General features: G+C 45.4%; 1 protein-coding gene across 3 annotated transcripts in view; it reads right to left on the bottom strand.

The window, feature by feature from the left end:
* LOC132567104 (transducin-like enhancer protein 1) overlaps positions 1–23245 on the bottom strand; it is an 85134-nt gene that overhangs the window by 18913 nt on the left and 42976 nt on the right. For all 3 annotated transcript variants that reach the window (XM_060232723.1, XM_060232722.1, XM_060232724.1), the window contains 3 exons: positions 21266–21401; positions 19971–20152; positions 19805–19884 (listed from right to left, as the gene is read on the bottom strand). In XM_060232723.1, coding sequence (XP_060088706.1) covers positions 19805–19884; positions 19971–20152; positions 21266–21401 — 398 coding nt within the window. The remainder of the gene's footprint in view (positions 1–19804; positions 19885–19970; positions 20153–21265; positions 21402–23245) is intronic.

The raw sequence follows: 23245 nt of genomic DNA, 5'->3' as shown, positions 1-23245 counted from the left end.
CTTTGCGATCTGAGGCTAGGTCAGACCACTGGTGATGGTTGATGTGACAGGTGCTAAGGGATTTCTTCAAGGAGTCCTTGTACCTCTTCTTTGGTGCCCCTCTATTTCGATGGCCGGTGGAGAGTTTGCCATACAGGGCAATCTTGGGAAGGCGGTGGTTTTCCATCCTAGAAATATGCCCTGCCCAGCGCAGCTGCGTCTTCAACAGCAGTGCCTTATCAAAAGTATATGGTCCACTAAGACCCCATAGATCCTTTTCTCACAGACTACGGCCAGGACAAATCTCCCCCATCCTACAATGATGCGTTGGATTTTTCCTACCTAAATGAAGAACTTTACATTTATCCCTGTTAAAATTCATCTTATTGGTTTTAGCCCAGTTTTCCATCCTGTCAAGATCATCTTGTATCCTGTTTCTGTCTTCTACTGTGTTTGCAACCCCTCCCAATTTAGTATCATCTGCAAATTTAATAAGCATTCCCTCTATTCCTTCATCCAAATCATTTATAAAGATGTGGAACAAAACAGGCCCCAAGACAGATCCTTGAGGCACTTCATTTGTCATTCCTCTCCAAGAGGATGAAGAACCATTCACAAGCACTCTTTGGGTATATTCTGTCAGCCAGTTACACCTAACGGTAACAGGATCCAAACCACATTTTACCAACTTGTCAACAAGGAAAGTATGTGGAACCTTATCAAAAGCCTTACTGAAATCAAGTTAAACGATGTCTACAGCATTCCCCTGATCCAGCAAGGTAGTCACTTTCTCAAAAAAAGAGATCAGGTTAGTCTGACATTACTTGTTCTTGAGAAATCCATGCTGGGTCTTAGTAATCACAGCCTTTCTAAATGTTCCATGACTGACTGTTTCATGATATGTTCTAAAACTTTTCCAGTGATAGACATCAAGCTGATGGGTTGGTAGTTACCTGGATACTCCTTTTTCCCCTTCTTGAAGATAGGGACAACATTCACCTGCCTCCAATCTTCCGGCATCTCTCCTGTTCTCCAAGAATTCTCAAAAATAATAGCCAGATGCTCAGAAATTACATCCGCAAGCTCTTTTAGAGCCCTTGGATGCAGTTCATCTGGCCCTGAGGATTTAGTTTCATTTAAAGAAAGTAGGTGTTTAAGTATTACCCCTACACTGATCTTAGGTTGGAACTTCATGCCCTCATTATTTTGTTTTTGCCATGTTGAGCACTGTTTCCCTCAGAAGAGAAGACTGAGGAAAAGTAGGAATTGAGCAGTTCCGCCCTCTTGTCATTACCTGTTACAATTTCACTTTCCTGCCCTTGCAATGGGCCTACCATGTCCTTGCTCTTTTTCTTACTCTGAACATAAGAACCCTTTTCTGTTGTTTTTAGAATCTTTGGTCAGCCTACGCTCATACTGAGCTTTAGCTTTCCTAACTTTTTCTCTACAAGCACTGGTGATTTGTTTATATTCATTCTTGGTTATAAGGCCCTCCTTCCAATTCCAAAAGGAGTCTTTTTTTATTTCTCAAGTCTTAAGAGAGTTTTATTTCTCAAGTCTTTAGAGAACATGGCCACATTTGCAGCCAAACTGTAAGCTGTAGTAAAACAGCAAGGGAGGAAAGTCTTTCATTCAGCCAGCTGGGCTGAGCCAAGGGTCTGCTCTGACCCAGTTATGGGAATTTAGCATGGGTGTGGTCAGAGGCATGCACTGAAGGGATCTTGGCGCCAGGCTCACATCCTGTGGCCCTGCATGGCCGAGCCCGGAAAATCTAGCACCACAGTGCCTTTTCCTTCCTTTGTTTATAGTTTTTCTAACCAATGGAGAGAAAAGCAATACATAAATATCTAAAGAAATAGACAAAACACAGTTGAGGAAGCTCTGGACAGGCGTACTGAAGACAGACGGAAATGTTCTGCAGCGCCTCAACCCTATAACCCAAATCCTGTTGACTTGTCTGCCCTTCTGAAACATCAATTTATGTATTTTTTTCCATGAATGGACTCAGGGCAAGTTTCAGTATTGATTTTAAAAAGAATAATCAAATCATTACAATCGATAAACAGTAAAAACTTAAACTTCGGCTCACCGGTGATGAAGTTGGTAAGATCCTGGCAGCTGTAAGGCCTACCACATGTTCTCTTGACCTGTGCCCCTCCTGGGTCATTAAAACTTGAGGGGATGGAGTTCAGGTCCCCTTGGGAGACACTGTCAATTTATCCCTTTCTTCAGGAGTATTCTCAAAGAGTCTGAAGAAGGCAGGGGTATGTCCACTCCTTAAAAAAACGATCACTTGTCAACTACTGTCTGGTCTTGAATCTTTCATTTCTGAGAAAGATAGTTGAGCAGGTGGTGGCTGAGCAGCTACAAGTGTCCTTAAGAGGATGCTTCCATGCTGAACCCCTTCCAGTCCGGCTTCTGCCCTAGTCATGGGGTGGAGACTGTGCTGGATGCCCTCACAGATGACCTCTGCAGACACCTGGATCAAGGTGGTTCCACGTTGCTTTTAGACCTGACAGCGGTGTTTGACACTGTTGACTATGGCCTGTTCATCCACTGCCTTGCCGTTGAGATATGTGGGACTACTTTACAGTGGCTTCCCTCCTTCCTTCCTTCAGTGGCTTCCCTCCTTCCTACTATTGGAAGCCGCCCTGAGCCACTTGTGGGAAGGGCGGGATATAAATCTTAAATAAATAAATAAATAAATAAATAAATGGTCTGTGGGAGGATCATGCAATCAGCACACCAACCTGCTTCCCTATAATTCTGATAACACAAGAGCACAAGATCCTTACACTCGTGTTCAAAACCGCATTTCTGCTTCCTCAGATAAATCTATTTCTGACAACTGCTGAGCTGGTATTAGTTTTCGTAGATGCAGACACGACCTCATGGTAGCTGGGGTGAGGTCTTCCTGTTAGTGCTTTGTCTGTTGCGATGCGGTAAGCTGAATTATTTTTGGTGCGAGTGGAACAGGAATAAATAAACCCTTGCTCAGAGAGGCAAGGCAGAACTTTTTCTTCTCCCAAAACACTCGTGTCAGTGATCATTCCTACAAGTGGCGCCCCGAAGCAGGGGCAGCTCAGCTCCCGGGACAAGGGAGTGCTCCTGCTTTCAGGTATCGCCTGGCACAGCCCAGCATAGGCCCCGAAGTGCTCACTCCGTTGTTCTCAATCGACCCCTTTCATTTGGTAAGTAATGGGTGGACACTTCTCTCAGGCTGAGCAGAAACATTTAGGGGAGTTAAAGTTTTTGCTCTAAAAGTCCGGCGGGTCCGTGACTTCTGGCCAACTTAAGACTCGGTTACAAGAGATCAGTAAGCAATGCCCCTGGTATCCGGAGGGAGGTTCTCTTAAACTTCGGGACTGGGAGAAGATAGGAAAGACCTTTCACACAGAGCCCCGAGCTTCTATTGAACTGCTGCAAGTCTGGCATAAACATAGGTATGCAGTAGAGAAATGTATGCCCGTTTCTAACCCAAGCCAGCTCTCCAAAGATTGTCCCTTAAAAGGCACTGTTGTCCAACTTGTGCCCCCTGCCCCTCCTCTTCTTCCTCCTCCTTCTCCCCCTCCTCCACCAACAGATCCACCCGTGGGCCCACCATCTAATGCCCCGGGACGCATGGTCTGTGAAGTTTTGGAGAAGGAACTTGATCAGGCTAAATTGGAAAATGTCCCAGAATTGGCAGAAATGTTATCTATTTGCCCTGACAGGGGAAGAGTTGCCTGACCATTTATCGGTAAAGGCTATCAGAGATATGGGCATAGGGGGAACCAATGTGCAAAGTCTTTTAGAAGGACTCTCTAATGGATACACTGTGAAATGTGCTTTACAGGCCTTTGTCAAGGTACCTACAGAAGGGAAACCAGCCCATAGTTTTGCAACTGTCTGTCAAAAGCTACAAGAGCCCTACTTAGACCTTATCAATTGTCTTCAGGCGGCAATCAGAAGACAGATTGATAATCCTGATGCAGCAGCAGAATTGATGATAAAATTGGCCAAGGAAAATGCTAATTTGGATTCAAAAAGAGCCCCGTGGTGCAGTGTTAAAGCTGCAGTATTGCAGTCTTGAGCTCTGCTTACGGCCTGAGTTTGATCCCGGCGGAAGCTGGATTCAGGTAGCTGCCTCAAGGTTACTCAGCCTTCCATTTTTCTGAGGTTGGTCAAATGAGTACTCAATTTGCTGGGGGGAAAGTGTAAAAGACACACTTTACTTTGCGGCAGTGCTCAGTGCAGCAGGCTGAAATTGTTATTATTCACATAGGCTTTCAACTTAATAGGCTACCTTATATGCACTTAATTTGATTCATCAACTTCCAGGTGCATGTATCTCTCCAAATTGACCTTGATTTGATTGGCTATATTTTTAATCTTGCAGGTTTTAATTTCTTGTTGTTACTTTTTCTCATTGCTCACTATTTAAAGCCATTTTAATCTTCCTGGTGTGATTGCTCAGGGCAATGCATTTGCTGATAAGACTTTGAAAGATGTTATTTCTCTATTTATGCTGTTAACCTGTGTGGTTTGCAAACTAACATAAGAGAAGCTGTGTTGGATCAGACCAACAGCCCATCCAGTCCAGCACTCTGTGTCATCCAGTGACCAATAAATGTGTCAGTTTGGTGTAGTGATTAAGTGTGCAGGCTCTTATCTGGGAGAACTGGGTTTGATTCCCCACTCCTCCACTTACAACTGCTGGAGTGACCTTGGGCGGTCATAGCCCTCTCAGAGGTTGTTCTGGTTAAGAGCAATTTCTGTCAGTGCTCTCTCGGCCCCACCCACCTCACAGGGTGTCTGTTGTGAAGGAGGGCAGAATACAGATCCAATATCTTCTTCTATGCATACACACATGCACATATATATGTATATCTATACTGTGGCTAATAGCAACTGATGGACCTCTGCTCTATATTTTTATCTAGTCCCCTCTTGGGACTGGCTATGCTTGTAGCTGCCATCACCTCCTGTAGCAGTGAATTCCACATGTTAATCACCCTTCTGGTGAAGAAGTACTTCCTTTTATCTATTTTAGCCTGACTGCTCAGCAATTTCATTGAATGATCACAAGTTTTTGTATTGTGAGAAAGGGAGAAAAATACTTCTTTCTCTGCTTTCTCCATCCCATGCATAATCTTGTAAACCTTTATCATGTCACCCTGCAGTCAATGTTTCTCCAAGCCAAAGAGCCTCAAGTGTTTTAACCTTTCCTCATAGGGAAAGTGCTTCCTAACAAACTTTGGCAAATGGATTTCTGCCTTCGTGGTAATGGGTCATCTACAACTGTTGAAAACTGACAACACCCCAGCATATAGTTTTTCTGAATCTATTGATCTTTATACACAATGGGACATTCAAATCCAACATAGCATTGCATATAATTCCACAGGTCAAGCTATTGTGCAACATGCTAATCAGACATTGAAAACCACTCTTAAAAAACAATTAAAAGGAGTGAAAATGAAGGTTCCTATCCAAATGCAGGTTCAGGAACAATTGAATTTGGTCTTTGGGCTTATTAACTTGGCATGGTCCAGCTCCCCTTACCTGGGGGTGCAGGCATGCTGCTGTGTTTTCTCTTTCAGGTCTTTTGTGGGTTCTAGCACATTGTATTCACCCGGCTAAAGATGGCATGGCATCAGGGTCTCCCAAATCTGATTCCTAATTTCAATCTCAGCCTCAAGCGCTGGAAGAGGCTGAGCAAGAGCCTTCTCCAGAGAATTTGGTGGCTGCTGTTTTTGCAACTCACAATGAAACTTTTAATTTGTTGTAATTGGTACCACTTAAGCTTGTCCTGCAATTCTTCTGCCGGTTTTAGTTCCAACTTGCCTCCCTGTATTTTTAGCAGTTGTTTATATGACGACCATTTGTCTTCCTGTGGATCTAAGGACAACTTTATGACTTCAGTTGGCATAATCCATAATGGCTTTCTCTCATAACCATATTTAGTGTATTTTTTCCAAGTATTCAACAGATTTCTTCTTATGTAATGGTGTGCAAAAAATCCATCCATCTTCCCTTTTCCATAATACATATAGGCATGCCAACCAAAAACATTCCCATGGCTTTCTAATGCCAATAACGTCCTGTTATGCAAGGTTATCCAGTCCTTAATCCATGCCAAACAAATTGCGTCATGATATAACTTAAAATCAGGCAGCTGGAAACCACCCCTTTCTTTCGCATCTGTCAGAATTTTCATTTTAATTCTTGGCTTTTTCCCCACCCATACAAATTCTGAAATCTTTTTTTGCCAATGATTAAATTGTTTGTTATCTTTCACTATTGGAATTGTTTGAAAAAGAAACATAATTCTTGGTAGAACATTCATTTTGATTGCAGAAATCCTACCCAGCATAGACAAATTCAAGTTATTCCACTTTAACATATCTTCTTCAATTTTATGCCAAAGCTTTTCATAGTTGTTTTTGTACAAATCAATATTTTTCATCGTAATCTCTACTCCTAAATATTTTACCTTCGAGGTAACTTCACATCCAGTTATACTCTGTAGTTCTTTCTGTTTGCTCAATGACAGATTCTTGCTTAAAATTTTCGATTTTTCCTTATTTATATGGAAGCCTGCCAGCTCTCCATATTCATTAATAACAGGAAGTACTTCTTCACCCAAAGGGTGATTAACATGTGGAATTCACTGCCACAGGAGGTGGTGGCGGCCACAAGTATAGCCACCTTCAAGAGGGCTTTAGATAAAAATATGGAGCACAGGTCCATCAGTGGCTATTAGCCACAGTGTGTGTGTATATATAAAATTCTTTGCCACTGTGTGACACAGAGTGTTGGACTGGATGGGCCGTTGGCCTGATCCAACATGGCTTCTCTTACGTTCTAATTTTATTTAACAGCAAGGGCATCACTTGTAATGGGTTTTCACTAATGAACATCACATCATCTGCAAATGCTCTATATTTATAAGAAAAACCTTTCAGTTTCAGCCCCTCTATTTCTTTGTCCTCTTTAACTTGCATCAGCAAAATCTCTTACATCATTATGAATACCAATGGAGATAGATGGCAACCTTGTCTTGTTCCTTTGCTAATTATCATTTGCTCTGTCAAGTCTGCATTTACACAAAGTTTCGCTTGTTGTTCTGTATAGATTGCCTTGACCATTTTTATAAAATCACCTCCCAATTTCAGTTTCTCCACCACCGCAAACATAAAGTCCGAATTAAGATTGTCAAAAGCTTTCTCTGCATCAGCAAAAAAACAATGCTACCTCTTTTTCTGGATGCTTTCCGTAATACTCTACAATGTTTATTACTGTTCTGATGTTGTCTCTTATTTGCCTTCTGGGGAGGAAGCCTGCTTGCTCCTCTTGAATAAAGATGTTTAAGTGCTGTTTGAGTTGTTCTGCAAGTATCCTAGCAAAGAGTTTATAGTCATTGTTAAGCAATGAAATCGGTCTATAATTTTTAACATTCGTGGCATCTCTGTCTTCCTTTGCTATCAATGAAACAACTGCTTCCTTCCATGTATTTGGCACTTTCCCATCTTGTCTGATATTGTTAATCAGTTTTTGGAGTTTCAGTACTAATACGTCTGCCAGTACTTTATAAAATTTTGCTGAAAAACCATCAGGACCCGGTGCTTTACCTAATTTTAATGAGGTAATTGCTGCTTCTACTTCAACTTTTTCAATTGGTTCATTTAAAGTTTTTTCCCATGGTTTCTGTTAATGGCTTTACTTTTATTCTCTGCAGGTATACTTCAATTTTCTCTTTATCTACTTGTTGGCCTTTAAATAGTTTAGCATAGTATTTATAAAATTCCCTTTTAATTCCTGCTTGATCCACAATATCTTTGCCTCCAACTATAATTTTATTAATAAATTGGTTTTCCCTTTTTTTCTTCATTTGCCACGCCAGATATTTCCCAGGCTTGTTCGCACCCTCAAAAGATTTCTGCTGCAGTCTTTTTAAGTTCTATTCCATCTCCTTATTCAATAGATGTCTCACTTGACTCTGTAATACTGTAATCTCCCGCAAGATTTTTTTCTTTCCTGGTCTTTTTCTCAGTTTTCTTTCTTTTTTGCCAATTTCTTTTTGTAAGTCCTTTTTCTTTATCCCTTCTATCTTTGTTGTTCAATGTAATTAAAATTCCTCTCATTACTGCTTTATACGCGTCTCACACGGTTTGATATTGAACGTCTGGATTTTCATTTATTTGGAAGAATGCTTTAGTTTCTTTTTCAAGAGAGGCCACTATTTCTGTATTCTGCAGTAAGTCCTCGTTTAATCTCCATCTCCTCACTTTTTTCCTGTCTTTAGCCAACCATAATAATGGATTATGGTCTGCACCTATTTTCGGAAGAATCTCTGTCTTATTTGTAATGTCCCAGATCTTTAGTAGTCCATAACATATCAATTCTTGAGAAGGAGTTATGCCTTGCTGAAAAAAAAGTATAGTCACGTACATTGGGATTGAACTTTCTCCATACATCTTCCCGAGTTTCTTGTTTTATTAATTCAAAAAATGACTTTGGCAGCTTGCCATCTGTATTTTTTTTCCCGGATCTATCCAAATAACTTTTAATAGTTCCGTTAAAGTCTCCCATTAACATTATTTGGTCATATGTCAGTTGGTCTATTTGTTGCATAATATCTTTGAAAAAGGATTTGCCCCACGTTTTTTTCTCATTCATCAACACCTCCACTGCAACATATCTGCCTTCACTATCCTTAAAAATCAATTTTGGCTCCAATTCTTTTTTGATATAAAAAAATCACTCCTTTTTTCTTTTCCTTAGCCAATGAAAAAAATTCTTCACCCAAGGCTTTGTTCCATAAAAATTGTTTAATGTGTACTTCCTGTAAACAGATTATATTACATTTTTGATTTTTAATCCAATGAAATATTGCTTTTCTTTTTTGCGGTGAATTTAGTCTATTTACATTCCAAGAAATTAATTTGTAATCCATATTGATTTTTCAATTAATCTGTATCTCCAAATTCTTTATTGTCCGTAAAAAACCTTTCCATGCCTTGAGTATCTACTATTGTGATTCTCAGTCTATTATACTCAAAGCTAAGACCTTCAGGTAGAATCCATCTGTATCTTATTCCCTTCGCCCTTAGCTTGTCTGTCAATTTCTTAAATTGTTTTCTGTCACTTATGACCTTCCTTGGAAGCTCCTTCATTATTCTTACTCTGCTTTCCTCCACCACCATTGCTTTTTCAAATTGTTGACTTAAGATCCTTCCCACCATATCTCTTGTAGTAAATTTTACTACCACATCTCTTGGGAGCTTACGTTTTCTGGCAAATTCAGAATTAACCCTGTAAACATAGTCATATAAATGTCCCGTTCCCTCAGGGTCTTCTCCCATATACTCAGCAATGACTGTTGCAATGTACTTCTTTAAATCCTCTTGCTCATTCTCAAAAACACCTCTTAAACAAATGAACCAGAGTTCAATAGATTAGGGCATGCCCTTTCCAACAAGCCCAAAATCGCCGTCCTCTGAGCTTCCTAGCTCAAGATATTAATTTTTAAAGTTTGTATAAAATCCAAAATGGCGGCCGCAACTTTTCCAAGCTCCCCCCCCTTTTAAAAAAAGTTTTCCTTTTTTCAATAATGCTTAAAATTAAATTTTACTCATATAGTCCAAAATGTGTCTCCTTTTTAGAATGATCCTGCCGGTTTTAAAAACTTTTAAAGTCCTGTTCTTTTAAAAAAATATATAAAACCTTTGACCTTTCTTTAATGGCTGCCGGTGTTTCTCTATGGTTTTTGGCTCTAGAGGTGTTTCTGGAGGCTTGAAAATTTCCCTTCTTCCAGCTTCTACTTTCTGACTCTCTAGCCGTGAAGTCTCATTCTCTATGATTTAAAGTCTCACGATAGTAGAACGTCACTTCCTGTTTCGTCTTGAAGAACAGCAATTCTGTTATGTCGGGTCAGTATTTGATGATACACATTCCATGTGATTGTAGGATCTATTTTGATCCTATTTGCAGATTAGGTAACAGTCTAGAGGAGTGACCCTGTGAGACGTTAAGAAGGTTGCCTGCATCACTTTGTCCAAGGTACCAGACTAGTCCTTCGAAGGAGGAGGGGTCCAGGCATAACACTGCTGACAGTGACACCTGTGCAGGCACACATTCAGCCAACTGCATGGGCTGCCAATCTAATACTGGATCCAGTTCAAGGTTATGGTTTTGACTTTTGAAGCTCTATATGACCTGAGACTATCATACCTGCAGGATCGCCTCTTCCTGTATCAGCCCTGAAGAGTTCTACCCTCTTCTGACTAACATCACTCTTCTGATTAACATCAGAAACCATGGGTGGTTACTGGCCCATGGGACATCTGTTTAGCCTCAACCAGGGTGAGGACTTTTTCAGCCTTTGCCCTGGAACATGCTCTTGCTTAAGATCAGGGCCCTGCAGGAATTATTACAGTTTCACAGAGTCTGTAAAACAGAGCTGGTCTGCCAAGCTTTGGCTGAGGTGACAGATGTCAAAATTACTTCAGCCTCACTTGTCTTATAGCCCCTTTCCAGTCCTTTGCTGTCTCCTAATATTTCCAGACGTTGGAGTTTTGAAGGTTTGTCAAGCATGACTAATTCTAATCAATAACTGATGGGTTTATAGTCTGACAAAAGCAGGCCTGGGTAAGATTCCAGAGAACCAAATGCTACTAGTTTATTATTGTTTCCTGGCTCCTCTTTGCTTTATGACTGTTAATTAGAGGGAACAAAGTAATCAGCACCTCCCCATGAATCCTCCTATGGGAGGATGAGCCATCTGGGCAATGCAAGGCCGAATGCCTGATAACGCCCCGGGGATGTATGTAGTTTTGATATTCTATGTGTGAACGCTCCCCTGCTTCCCCTCCCCATAGGAATCCCTTTGAAGTGTGTCTTAAAGCTGGTGTATCCATGTATTGGTTTCATTCTTCTCAAGCCATGGCTTGAGCCAAAGTATCGGTCTGTCAATAAACATAGTCTTTGTAGCAACTCCGACTCGTCATTGAACCCGCATGCTTGACATTTTGAGAAGAATCCTTTTTGAAGCGTAACCGTCCTGGCTACTTTGTAACCGAATGGCTAAAAAGATTCTAGGAGGCAGTGAGCTTCTCGATCCTGAAGACGGGGCGCCTGTACTCTGGCATGTACTGGACACCCGGAGAGGAACAGGCTCGCCTCTCCAGATCCAACAGCTCCTGGTCACCCCCCGACAGTGGCAGCCGCGGACCTCTACTACCACGATGGACGAGGCACCGGTACGGAGAGAGGCCATCCTAACCCAACACATGCGCCGGGTGAAGATGGCTAACGAAGGGGCCGGTAACCCGGGACCGATGGAGCCGGAGGAGATCTATACCATCGTGGTCGTTCCCCTGCCAGATGGAGATCCCGATCCGGGGGAGAGGGATCCGGAGGCCCCAGCCCCGAAGGAGGAGGAAGACGAGATGGCCTGCGAGTTCCGTGCGATGGTCCGCAAAGAGGTAGAGGCCGTAGCCAAGGGGCTGTGGGACGAGATGCAAGCGATGACCACTCGGATGGGGGGGGGGGAGATCACCAGAGAGATCACCCGATCCCTGGGACTGCCCGGACCCCGGAGGGCTCAACCACTCCCTCCGGCCCGGCAGCCCCGGGGGCATCGGCTGCTCCACCACCGGCGGGGCCGGCACCTAGACCAGCAGCACCTCCGGTGCCAAGGGAAGGGGGCCGTGGGCGGGAGCTGGATGCCACGTTCGATGGGGACCCAGAGGAAGTGGAATACTTCACGATCCAGGCTAACAGCTCCATGCACTACTGGGGGAACACGTTCCCCGACGAATTTAGTCGGTGGACTATTTGGGATCGAAACTGAAGGGAGCCGCCAAGAGATGGTACGTGAGCATGTACGAAGCCATGAGCCCGGAACTGGACTATGTTGCTACGTTCCTCCAGGTTCTGATGGCCCAGTACGAAGACCCCCTCCAAGAGACCCGGGCATTAGCGGCCTTGCGTGACATGCAGCAAGGATCAGTTGATTTGAGAGTACGCTGCAGAGTTCTGGGCCAACGCCGCGAAGGCGAGAGGGTAGAGCAAGTTGATGACTATCGAGCACTTCACCAGGGGGCTGAATGTGGGCAGACTGGATTGGGCCCTTACCCAGGCCAGACCCACCACGCTGGTGGGATGGATCCAATTGGCAGGTGAAGTCGAGACCAACATGAAACGGGTGGCCATGCAATGCTAGCAGCAAAGCGGCAAGGGGAGCCGAGATCCAAAGATGGGCACCAAACTGGAGGTGAAGAAAGACCAAGGAGGGGGCGGCGGTGGAAAGGCTGCGGGGTCCTGCAAGTGCTTCCGATGCAGGGACCCCAACCATCTGGCCAGCAATTGCCCCAACCCCCTTCGGGCACCCCTGAATGCATCCAAGCCAGGCACCCCAGTGCCGAAGAAAACACTGGGCCGCCCTACGGAAGCGGCGAAAGGCAGTGTGGCAACCGCCGGGGAGCTGGAGGACGACGCCCTCATCACGGACGAGCTGAGTGAGCTGGTGTGGATGGACAAGCCGTCGGGAAACGAGCACGACCGGCTCTAAAGGGTGCCAACCAGCAGGTCGCGGAGGAACCGGCACCACGCAGGGTGAGAGTAACGGGGTTGCTGTATTTTGTACCAGTGAAACTGTTGAACAGTAAACTCAAAAGATTTGTGCAGGTGAGAGCCCTGATTGATTCAGGATGCAATCGGGACTTAATCACCCCCAAGCTGGTGGACACCTTGGGGTTGGCCACTATGGCCCTGCCCTCTCCCATACAATTCGAACAAATGGACGGGTCAGTGATGCAGGGAGAGCCCTGCGTGCTGGAGACTCAGTTGGTACCCGTAGGGATCGAAGGGCATTGGGACCAAGAGACGTTTGTAATCGCCCCCACTTGCTCTTATGATGTAGTTCTGGGAGTGGGGTGGCTAGCTAAACATGAACCAAGCATCCGGTGGGGGGACCAAACCATAAAGTTTGTTGACCCACTGTGTAAGTCCCATCTTTGGAGTCTGGACTGGGGCCCACAGCCCCCTCCTACGAAGGAGAAAGTCTGTTTGACAATGGAGGAGCTCCCAGCTGTTCCTAAAGCATACCGGGACTTGATGGGGATGTTTAGTGAGCAGGGAGCAGACGAACTCCCCCCCACCACAGGAGCACCGACTGCGCCATCGAACTAATACCAGGGCAGTCGCTGCCTAAGGCTAAGCAGAGGTGGGCAGAGAAAGTGGAGTTACGGAAATTTCTAGACCGGAACTTGAAACGGGGTTTTATCAGACCGGCGACGGCCCCCCATGCAGCCCCCGTTTTATTTAGGAAAAAGGACGACATGCTCAGGCTTTGCACGGACTTTCGTGGGATTAACAGGATTTCAACATCAAATGGCTACCCCATCCCCCTCATCAAAGACTTATTAAGCACGATGTCCGAAGGAAAGATTTTCACCAAACTGGACTTGAGGGATGCGTACTTTAGAGTGCGCATAAAGGAGGGGGATGAATGGAAGACGGCTTTTAATACTCCCATGGGACAATTTGAGTACTTAATGATGCCGTTTGGCTTACAGGGTGCGCCGGGGGTGTTCATGAATTTTATCAATGATGTAGTGTGGAAATTTTTGTTCAAGACGGTGGTGGTGTACCTGGATAACATCATTATCTATTCACAGGATGAAAAGTCTCATGTAAAATTGGGTGAGGGAGGTATTGAGCACCTTATTGGAGCATAAGTTATATGCCAAACTGTCCAAGTGTGAGTTCCAGAAGACTGAGTTAGATTACCTTGGGTTTTGGGTGTCCACACAGGGGCCGGCTATGGATCCAGCAAAGGTACAAGCCGTATTGGATTGGGCCCCCCCGAGGACACGTAGAAAGCTACAATCTTTCCTCGGATTCGCAAATTTCAACAGAAACTTCATTGCGGGATTCGCCCAGATTATGCTTCCCCTCACAGAGTTGTTAAAAATGAAGGGGAAGGGGCCTGAGGCAAAGCGGCTGGGGGCCCGTCTAAATTGGACACTGAAATGCCAAGAGGCGTTCGACAAACTCAAACGGCTGTTTACTAGCGAACCGGTCCTGAGCCACCCCAATGAGTTGTGGCCCTTCATTGTGCAATGCGATGCCTCCAAAGTGGCGGTAGGAGCCATTCTCATGCAGAAAGACTAGGAGGGGAGGCTGAGACCCTGCGCATATATTTCCAAAAAGTTCTCAACAGAACAAAGGAACTGGTCGGTGTGGGACAAAGAGGCGTTTGCTGTAACTTATGCTTTGAAAACCTGGCGGTCATGGTTAGAGGGGGCCAAAATCCCTTTTGAGATATGAACAGACCATAAGAACCTCGAGGCTCTCACTGGTAGAAGGAAACAGTGAAAAGCAGATCAGGTGGGCAGGGTTTTTCTCCAAATTTGACTTTGTGCTGAAGCATATTCCTGGAACCAAGAATTTCCTGGCTGACGCTCTCTCTCGCCTGCCACAGCACAACAGCCAAAGGGAGGAGGTAGTAGATTCCCTAGTTTCCCCCTCCCAAGTAGCTGCTGTAATGACAACCTGGTCACAGACCAAGCGTAAGCTGGAGGGGTGGGGAACCGAAAGGATGGCTTTGGAGACCGAAAAGGAAGGTGACGACCGCCCAGGGGAAATTCAGAAAAAAGAGGATGGGTTGTGGTATAAGGGGGAGAAGCTGTATGTCCCCAAAACCATGAGGGCGGAGGTCCTACAATTTTGCCACTCAAACAAACTGGCCGGGCGTTTTGGGTACGTGAAGACGCTCCATCTAATCAGTAGGCAGTTCTGGTGGCCCTCCCTAAAGAAGGATGTGTCCGAATTTGTGTCCTACTGCCCCATTTGTATAAGGGCAAAAAGGAGTGGGGGGGAAGCCACCTGGACTGCTAAAACCACTAGAGACAGCTACCCGACCCTGGTCGGTAGTCTCAATGGACTTTATTGTAGAGCTACCGCCCTCACATGGCAAGACAGTAATTCTGGTGGTAGTGGACACCTTCTCCAAACAAGCCCATTTCATTCCTTGTGCACAATTATCAACGGCAAAAAAGCTAGCCTATTTTTCAATCATGTTGTTAAACTCCACTCATTCCCGGACAAGGTAATTAGCGACAGGGGCCCGCAGTTCGTTGCCAACTTCTGGCAGGAGTTTTGTAAATTGTTAGGAATGGAGCAAGGCTTGAGTTCTGCCTACCACTCTCAAACCGACGGACAGACGGAACGCGTGCATGCTTTGCTAGAGCAATACCTGCGGTGCTACATAAATCACCAGCAATCAAATTGGGTGGACCTACTCCCCTTCGCTGAGTACGGTTACAATAACAGTGTGCACAGCTCTACCAAGACCTCCCCCTTCCAAACCGTAAACGGGTACAAAGGAAGGCCAGTCCCAACGCTACCAGGGGGGGAGCAAGTAAAGGAGCCCAGCTCATTTGAGCAGTGGTGGGAAAAACTGAGTGAGGGTTGGAAAGGGATTCAAGAGAATCTGGAGTCTGCTAAAGAGGTGTACAAAAAACAGTATGACAAGTCCCACGTGCCCGCCTGGGACTTCAAGGTGGGAGATTCGATGTTCGTATCAACCAAGAACTTGCCACTGAATCAGCCCTCCAAAAATTTGGCTTATCGATATCTGGGTCCCTTTAAGATCAAACGGGTGATTAACAGGGTAACTGTAGAATTGGAACTACCTAAAATGTTTAACAAAGTACACCCTGTCTTTCATTGCAGTCTGCTCTGAAGAGACCCTGGTGCTTCCCTTTGGCACCCTCGACCGACAGCTCTGCATCCTATCCAGATTGGGAATCACAGTCACCATGAGCTCCAGGAGATTCTGGACTCAAAAATGAAACAGGGGACATTGTATTACTTAATCAAATGGAAACACTTTCCTCCTAGTGAAAATGAATGGGTAGCACAAAAAGATGTATTAGCCCCGGATTTGGTCAATAAGTTTTCACAGAAAATTCCCTCAAAGACCGAGGGGTTAAACTTAAGGGGGGCAGTATGTCAAGCATGACTAATTCTGATTAATAACTGATGGGTTTATGGTTTGACAAAAGCAGGCCTGGGTAAGATTCCAGAGAACCAAATGCTGCTAGTTTATTATTGTTTCCTGGCTCCTCTTTGCTTTATGACTGTTAATTAGAAGGAACAAAGTAATCAGCACCTTCCCATGAATCCTCCTATGGGAGGATGAGCCATCTGGGCAATGCAAGGCCGAATGCCTGATAACACCCTGGGAATATATGTAGTTTTGATATTCTATGTGTGAACGCTCCCCTGCTTCCCCTCCCCATAGGAATCCCTTTGAAGTGTATCTGAAAACTGGTGTATCCATGTATTGGTTTCATTCTTCTCAAGCCACGGCTTGAGCCAAAGTATCGGTCTGTCAATAAACATAGTCTTTGTAGCAACTCCGACTCGTCATTGAACCCGCATGCTTGACAGGGTTTCTTATATGTATGTTTCTTTCTGACATAAGGCACAGAGTTTTTGTTATTTTATTCATTGTTGATTCTACTTATTGCTTTATCCTGCTAGTTTATATGATGTAAGCTGCCCTGAGCCCATTTTTTGGGTAGGCCGGGGTATAAATTGAATAATTATTCAGTCCTGGTCCCTACCTGGTGGAACTCTCCGCTGGACGATTTCCGGGTCTTGTGGGATCTTTAACATGCCACAGGGCATGTAAGGCAGAGATGTTCCACCAGGCTTTCAATAGGGACTCTTGATCGAGGCAGTGATAATCTGACGCCTCTTCTTCTGTCCACCCCTTCAGAAGTGTTTTCTCCCCCCCTCCCCACCCAAATATGCTCCAACATTCTGATAAGAATGAGCATAATTAGCCAACTGTCATCAGAGGTCAGAATTCTTATTGTTACTCTTTTATTGTACTAAATTATGTATTTGTTTTATTTTATGTATTTTTAACTGATGTACATCGCCCAGAGCTTGGCTTGGTTGGGGAGATAAATCAAATCAAATCAATAATATGAAATAAGATGGCATTCCAGCTGTTTAGACTATATCCATGGTGTCCAACGTTATTCAGTTACAAGAAGCAGATGGTAAATGCCCCACTCCTGGCTAAACCAAGGCAGGGGTTGTTATCCAGAGTCCTCAGAAGTAGACCTTGTAAGCAGTGATAACAAGACTGCATAAAAGATGATAACAACTGATAGATTCAGGTGGGCAACTGTGTTGGTCTGAAGCAACAGAACGAAGTTTGAGCTCAGTGACATATTTAAGATCAACGGAGTCTAGTTCTGGGCACAAGCTCTCATGTGCTCACGCTTTGAATATTAAACTCTGTTGGTCTTAAAAGGTGTCACTGGACTCAAACTCTGTTTTATGTCTCACAGTTGTACAAATAAGTAGCTTTAAACAGCTTTGCAACCAGACAGATCAGCTGAAGGCACTGCCTGCTCTAAGGAACCTGGACTCTTCAAGATCTGTCACCACATCTCCCGATAGATGGAGAAGAAGCACCAATAAGAGCTATCAAACCAACGACACCCCCACAACCCAGCGAGATCCAGCAGACACTTTTGTCAGATCGGTACCCACTTGATCACAATTTCAAAGGGGCAGGTGTAGCTTATCGTTACCTAAGTGACAGGTTATAAAAGGGCAACAGAGAGAACATGACAAATCAAATCTGCAAAACAAACCAGATGAATTGCAGAAGTCTGGGGTGGTTCCCTGGCCAAAACACTGGCTGAATTTTATGGCTTCGAATCATAAAGCCTGGCTGAATTGGCAAGGCCCAATGACCTTCCTTTACAGCCCATGAAGATAGCAGCTCCCTGCTGGTGAACTTTCAGATCTAGTAAGGTCATCCAACAGAGCGAGCAACACAACTACTGGCAGGAGGAAGCCGATGGAGGATTGGGGTCACATGTCAATGATGGCTAATTCAGTGCAGCTGCCACGTCTCCAAAGGACACCAATATTTGAAGTCCTATCTTCATTGCAGGGTCCCGTGTGACTTTGGGGATGTCACTGAAGAAGGTGTTACAATGAAGTGGCTCAGAGGCAGAGCATCTGCTTGCCATGCAGAAGGTTCCAGGTTCAATCCCTGAAATCTCCAATGGAAAGGATCAGGCAGGAGGCGATGTGGAAGACCTCTGCCTGAGACCCTAGAGAGCTGCTGCCAGTCTGGGTACGTAATACTGACTTGGATGGACCAACGGTCTGATTCGGTACAAGGTAGCTTTATGTGTATGTACTTAATGATGATTCAGTAATGGTGCTGGTATGCTCTCGAACAACAATCTGGTGCATCATCACATCCCATGCACCGGATCACTCCCAAACGATTGTACTGGAAGGTTTTCTGAGAGAGCCACTGCCTGCTTGGTCATCTGGGTACAGGGCAACTGACCAATCAAACCATCACACTGGCCTAGAAGTTTGTATGCAGAATACACAACACGAAGGAAATGGTTCTGTTGTGTGCCACACAATATCAACTTGTTTTCCAAAACAGAACCAGAAATGTTGCCACAGACAAGTGTTATTCACGGGTTCCTTTTACCTATCCCAGAGACAAGTTTGGAAGTAATCTCTTGCTGATGGCAAATGCATCACCCAGCTGTGAGACACAATGCCACAAATCTGGATTCTGAGGTAAGTTCATGGGATCCAGCATACCGCTGACCCAAACACACATGAATATAATTGAGGTCAAACACCTGTTGCAGATAATGACTGCCAAAGGAATGAGCAGGCAAGTTGGTACCTTGAAAGCATTTGAAAGTTTTACAATTACATCCTGATTTTACATAATGTACTTTCTTCACTAAATCCAGCTGTAACACTGGCAAGTTACAGTTAGATGGTTAAGAAATTACACAATTAAACTTCTGAAACAAATGTGAATAGACAGGTGCGTGCATGACACATACAAAAATTAAAAAAATGATCTATCTTAAATGCTTGATTCCACCCCCCCCCCCCCAAAAAAGCTTAGATTTCAGTTTTGAAATCCACCTTGTCAGACTCGGCATACCCAAATTTGTTAGCTAGTTTGGTTCTCTACTTTTAGAATAACAAGAATAGATTGGATTTATGCTCCGCTGTTCACTCGGGAGTCTCAGAGAAGCTTACAACCACCTTTGCTTCTACTCCCCATAACAGACACCCTGTAAGGTAGGTGGGGCTGAGAGAGTTCTGAGAGAACTGTGACTGACCCAAGGCCACACAGTTGCTGTGAGTGGAGGAGTGGGGAATCCAACCCAGTTCTGCAGATTAGCATCCATTGCTCTTAACCACTAAACCAAACTATCTCTCCAGTTTTACCCCAAAATGCCTGATTAGGGTTCCTATATTTTGAAAAGCGAAAAAGAGGACATTTCCCAAGTGACTACTCCAAATAAGTGATCACAATGACCAATCTCATTTGAAAGACCCAAGCTATTTAAGCTGTGATCATTCCTACTAAATAGGAATATTCCTAACCTCAAAAGAGGACATTTTCATCTTTAAAAAAACCCCAAAAGACGATGGACGCCAAAAAAAGAGGACATGCGGTAACCCTACTCTTGATACACACCCACCTCTTTTAGAAAAAACCCAGCTACTAGACAATACTGAGCTGCTCCCTCTCAGCTTAGCCTACCTTCCAGAGTAAAATGCAACAGCTGCCAAGTACCCAAGCCCTGAGCTCCTTGAGAGCAGTATTGGATGTAAACAGAAACTACCATTCATCAACTTCAGATGGCTATAGGGGACTAGCCAAGAATATGACTTTGCAAGCAATGGGGCTGCCCTTCTCCTTCCACAGGCTCCTCTCTCACTCCCTCCCTCCCCAAGCTCCTTCCCCACTTACGGTTTCCCTGAAGACGTTCCGGCCTGCATCCCTGTAGAGAGTCCTGGAACCCGCAAGTGTGAATGGGGATCATAGGTAACCTGGCCAACGAAGAGAGTTTAATATATTGGGGAGTCCCAAAGATTACCTCAAGACCTTCTAGGCTGCCCTCCCCCAAAGCACTTACCAGTGGGGAGCGTCCGTAAGTGCCAGCCCCCACAACAGCCGCCCCATTAATCTGGGGAGCCACGAGATGCAGTCCAGCGTAAGCCCCAGCACTGGCTATTTCTCCATTGACAGATGCGTGGGTTACATTGAAGGTAGCTGGATAGGTGCCTTGGAGAGCAAGCGGGTTTCGCAGGCCGAGTGCTGAAATTGGGGTAAGGGGGTGGGGAGAGAAAGAGATTGCAAACACACACACACACAGAGAAAATTAGAAGGAACTTGAAGGAGAAGCAAGAAATATTCTTATTTTGTGTTGATTTGTCATCATCAAGCTTGTATTAAGAGCTCATCACTTTTGTGCCTTTATTTAACAACTCGACTTCCTCTTTTAGTCTAAATCCCACTGGATTTCCTTTGCCCCCTCCCCACTTTTCACAGCGGTGCTCCCCCTAGTCCCTGTTTTTTTTTTTTGATAAACTGTCAGGTTTCTTTACTCCTCACCACAAGTTCTTTCTTTTACTTCTTTGAAAAACAACCCCTTGAGAGAGAAAAAAACCATTCTAAGATTCTAGTCCTCATTATTGACAGACAGAAAGAGAACCAGTTCCCCACAGGCCAATAGCCATGAAATTTTCAGACCCACTGGGGAAAGTGGGGGGGGGGGGGGATGAGATCACAAAATAAACAAATGCAACAATAAAAGGGCTCCTTTCCAAGCAGTCATGGAGAGGGTGAGTGTGGGTAACTGAAAGGCACAGTGACAAATAAGGAAGGCGGGAGGAGATCAGGTTGCTTGATTTCTCTCCAAGGTTATCTGGCAGGCCAGCCGGGGAGCCCCTTGGGGAGAGCAGCCTCCATCATCACCTCCACATCAGCCAAGAGAAGCCTCACAGCAGGGCATTTCCGCATTCTGAAGTCACGGGGCGCCGGCAAGGCTAATGGGTGAAATCACTGTCCAGCAAGGCATGCACCACAATTTCAATGGACCTTAAATTTAAAAGGGTTTTTGAAATGGATAAAAATGATGATTTTCAGGAATGTGAAGTTGTGGGGCATAGAGGGGAAACTTGGGGGCGCAGCCATGAGATGCACCACCACGGCATTCCCACCTTGACGGGGTGAGGTTTGTTCTGGTGACAGCCAGACCCATATTCAAGTTTCTCTCTGAATGCTGGGGTGAAAATTCAACAGACTGACTCATGCAGAGAAATCCAGAACAGCAGAAAGCAGACGGGTCTTAAGAGAAGAGATTTGTTTTTGCAACCCTACAGGCCTCCCTCCCTCCCTCCCCAGATGCTAGGATTGCCTCCTAGTTACCAAGCGATTCCACCGTCTGCTTGGCCACGCCTGGGCGGAGCTGCGGGGTGCTGCTGCTGCTGGAACCTGCGCCCATCCCTTCGCCTTGGGAGGTTGGGGTGCTTGATTTCAAGCCTGGGGTACCATCCTTCTCCACCTGCAAGGGAGCCATTCAGAGCTGGGCATCAGTGCTCACTATTGGCGTTCTTCCCTTCCCCAAAGCTCAGCGGCAGGGAGGAGGAAAGAAGGATTAAAATTCCTCATGAGACATTTAAAAAAAAAATGCTTATGTAAAGCTGCCTTATGCTGAATCCACCAAGCTGCAAATTGCATACGCAAAGCTGCCTTATACCTGGTCCACCAAGGTTAGTATTGTCTACTCGGGCTGGCAGCAGCTCTCCAGGGTCTCAACGAGAGGTTTTTCACATCACCTTCTGCCTGGTCCTTTAAACGGTTGAACCTCGGACCTTCTGCATGCCAAGCAGAATGTCTACCACTGTGCCACGGCCACTAGCAGAGAGAAACACTGGTGGGCTCGTACAGAGGCCAGGGAAATGTTTGTATCTGTTACACTGCCTTTGAACATGGAGGCTCCATTTAGCCTGACTTCCACCGGGAGCCTCTTATGCAGCCCACTGCTACAGCTGGTGTACCCCCCCCCCCCCAGCAATGGCTTTTCAGAGACACATTCCTCTCCCCAGAAGATTTAGGTTGTAAGCTACCAGATCATAACGAGGTCACCTCTCCACCTTCATTCCCATGCTCCAGCACCTACCATGATACTACTTATCCTGCAAGTAGAGAATGGGGCAGGGTGGGGGAGACCACCACTCTGTAAGCAAAAACCTAGCACCTGATGTTGAATAAGAGGCAGAACAAACTTAAAGATCTTCATATTTCTGTTGTTCTCTCCACCCTTTGGTTGAAGTGATGAAGCCAAGTTTCTCTCACCCAACCCCAAAAATGAAGAGCAAAACAAAGAGGGTGACCTCCCCCCGCCCCCAACATTCCAGACTCCATTCTCCCAGACCCGGAAAATGAGGGAGAAGGGCTCTACTGTAGGCCCACCAGTAGCAGGGATGGGCACAGAACTGAACCCAAACAGGTTTGAATAAAGAATGCCCCCTGGGAGCCTAGAGGGGCATCTCCAGATGATTCTCCTCTACATGCTCACCAAGTTTGGTGAAGATTGGACATCAGGGCCCTGAGGTATGGACCCCCATACAAGGTCCCCAGGAAAGTGCTTTTCAATGAGAGATCAAATGCTGGTTGAGGAGTGTACAAAGTAAGCAAGAAAAGACGACGAAGACTGCAGAGTTATACCCCGCCCTTCTCTCTGAATCAGAGACTCAGAGCGGCTTACAATCTCCTATATCTTCTCCCCCTACAACAGATACCCTGTGAGGTGGGTGGGGCTGAGAGGGCTCTCACGGCAGCTGCCCTTTCAAGGACAACTCCCACGAGAGCTATGACTGACCCAAGGCCATTCCAGCAGGTGCAAGTGAAGGAGTTGGGAATCAAACCCGGTTCTCCCAGGTAAGAGTCCGCACACTTACTGGCTCTCCACCAAACTGGCTCTCCACCTTGCAGAGTGTCTCCTGGGGATGTCCCTCCAGATGCCCAAGTGGGTTGGATTGGGGGGGGGGTCCAAGTAATGGATATCCAAGCAAGGAGCCCCCTGGATTCTGCTTTTTGGAGAGAAGTTGGGTGTGGAGTGGGAAGACAGTGTAGTGTATGGGAGCAGAGGAAAAAAGAAACTTCAGGCAGTAGAACCCCAGAAAGCGGAGGGGTGGGGTGGGTATTAGAGAGGCAACCCCAAGGCAACAACTGTGGAACAATTAAGGCAGGAAACCCTGAAGAAAGAGGGTGTATTGGAGGACAGCAGAAATGTAGCCCCCGGAAGCAACTCTGGAAAAGTAGTCAGCAGAACCCCAGAAAGGGATGTACTAAAAGATCACCCCCATAGTCTCTCTGCGGAAAATCCCATCCTGTACCCTTAAA

Source organism: Heteronotia binoei, chromosome 2 (genome assembly GCF_032191835.1).
Source record: "Heteronotia binoei isolate CCM8104 ecotype False Entrance Well chromosome 2, APGP_CSIRO_Hbin_v1, whole genome shotgun sequence".
NCBI classification, from domain to species: domain Eukaryota; kingdom Metazoa; phylum Chordata; class Lepidosauria; order Squamata; family Gekkonidae; genus Heteronotia; species Heteronotia binoei.
Note: the sequence above shows the minus strand (reverse complement) of the source record. Positions and strands in the feature narration are given on the sequence as shown.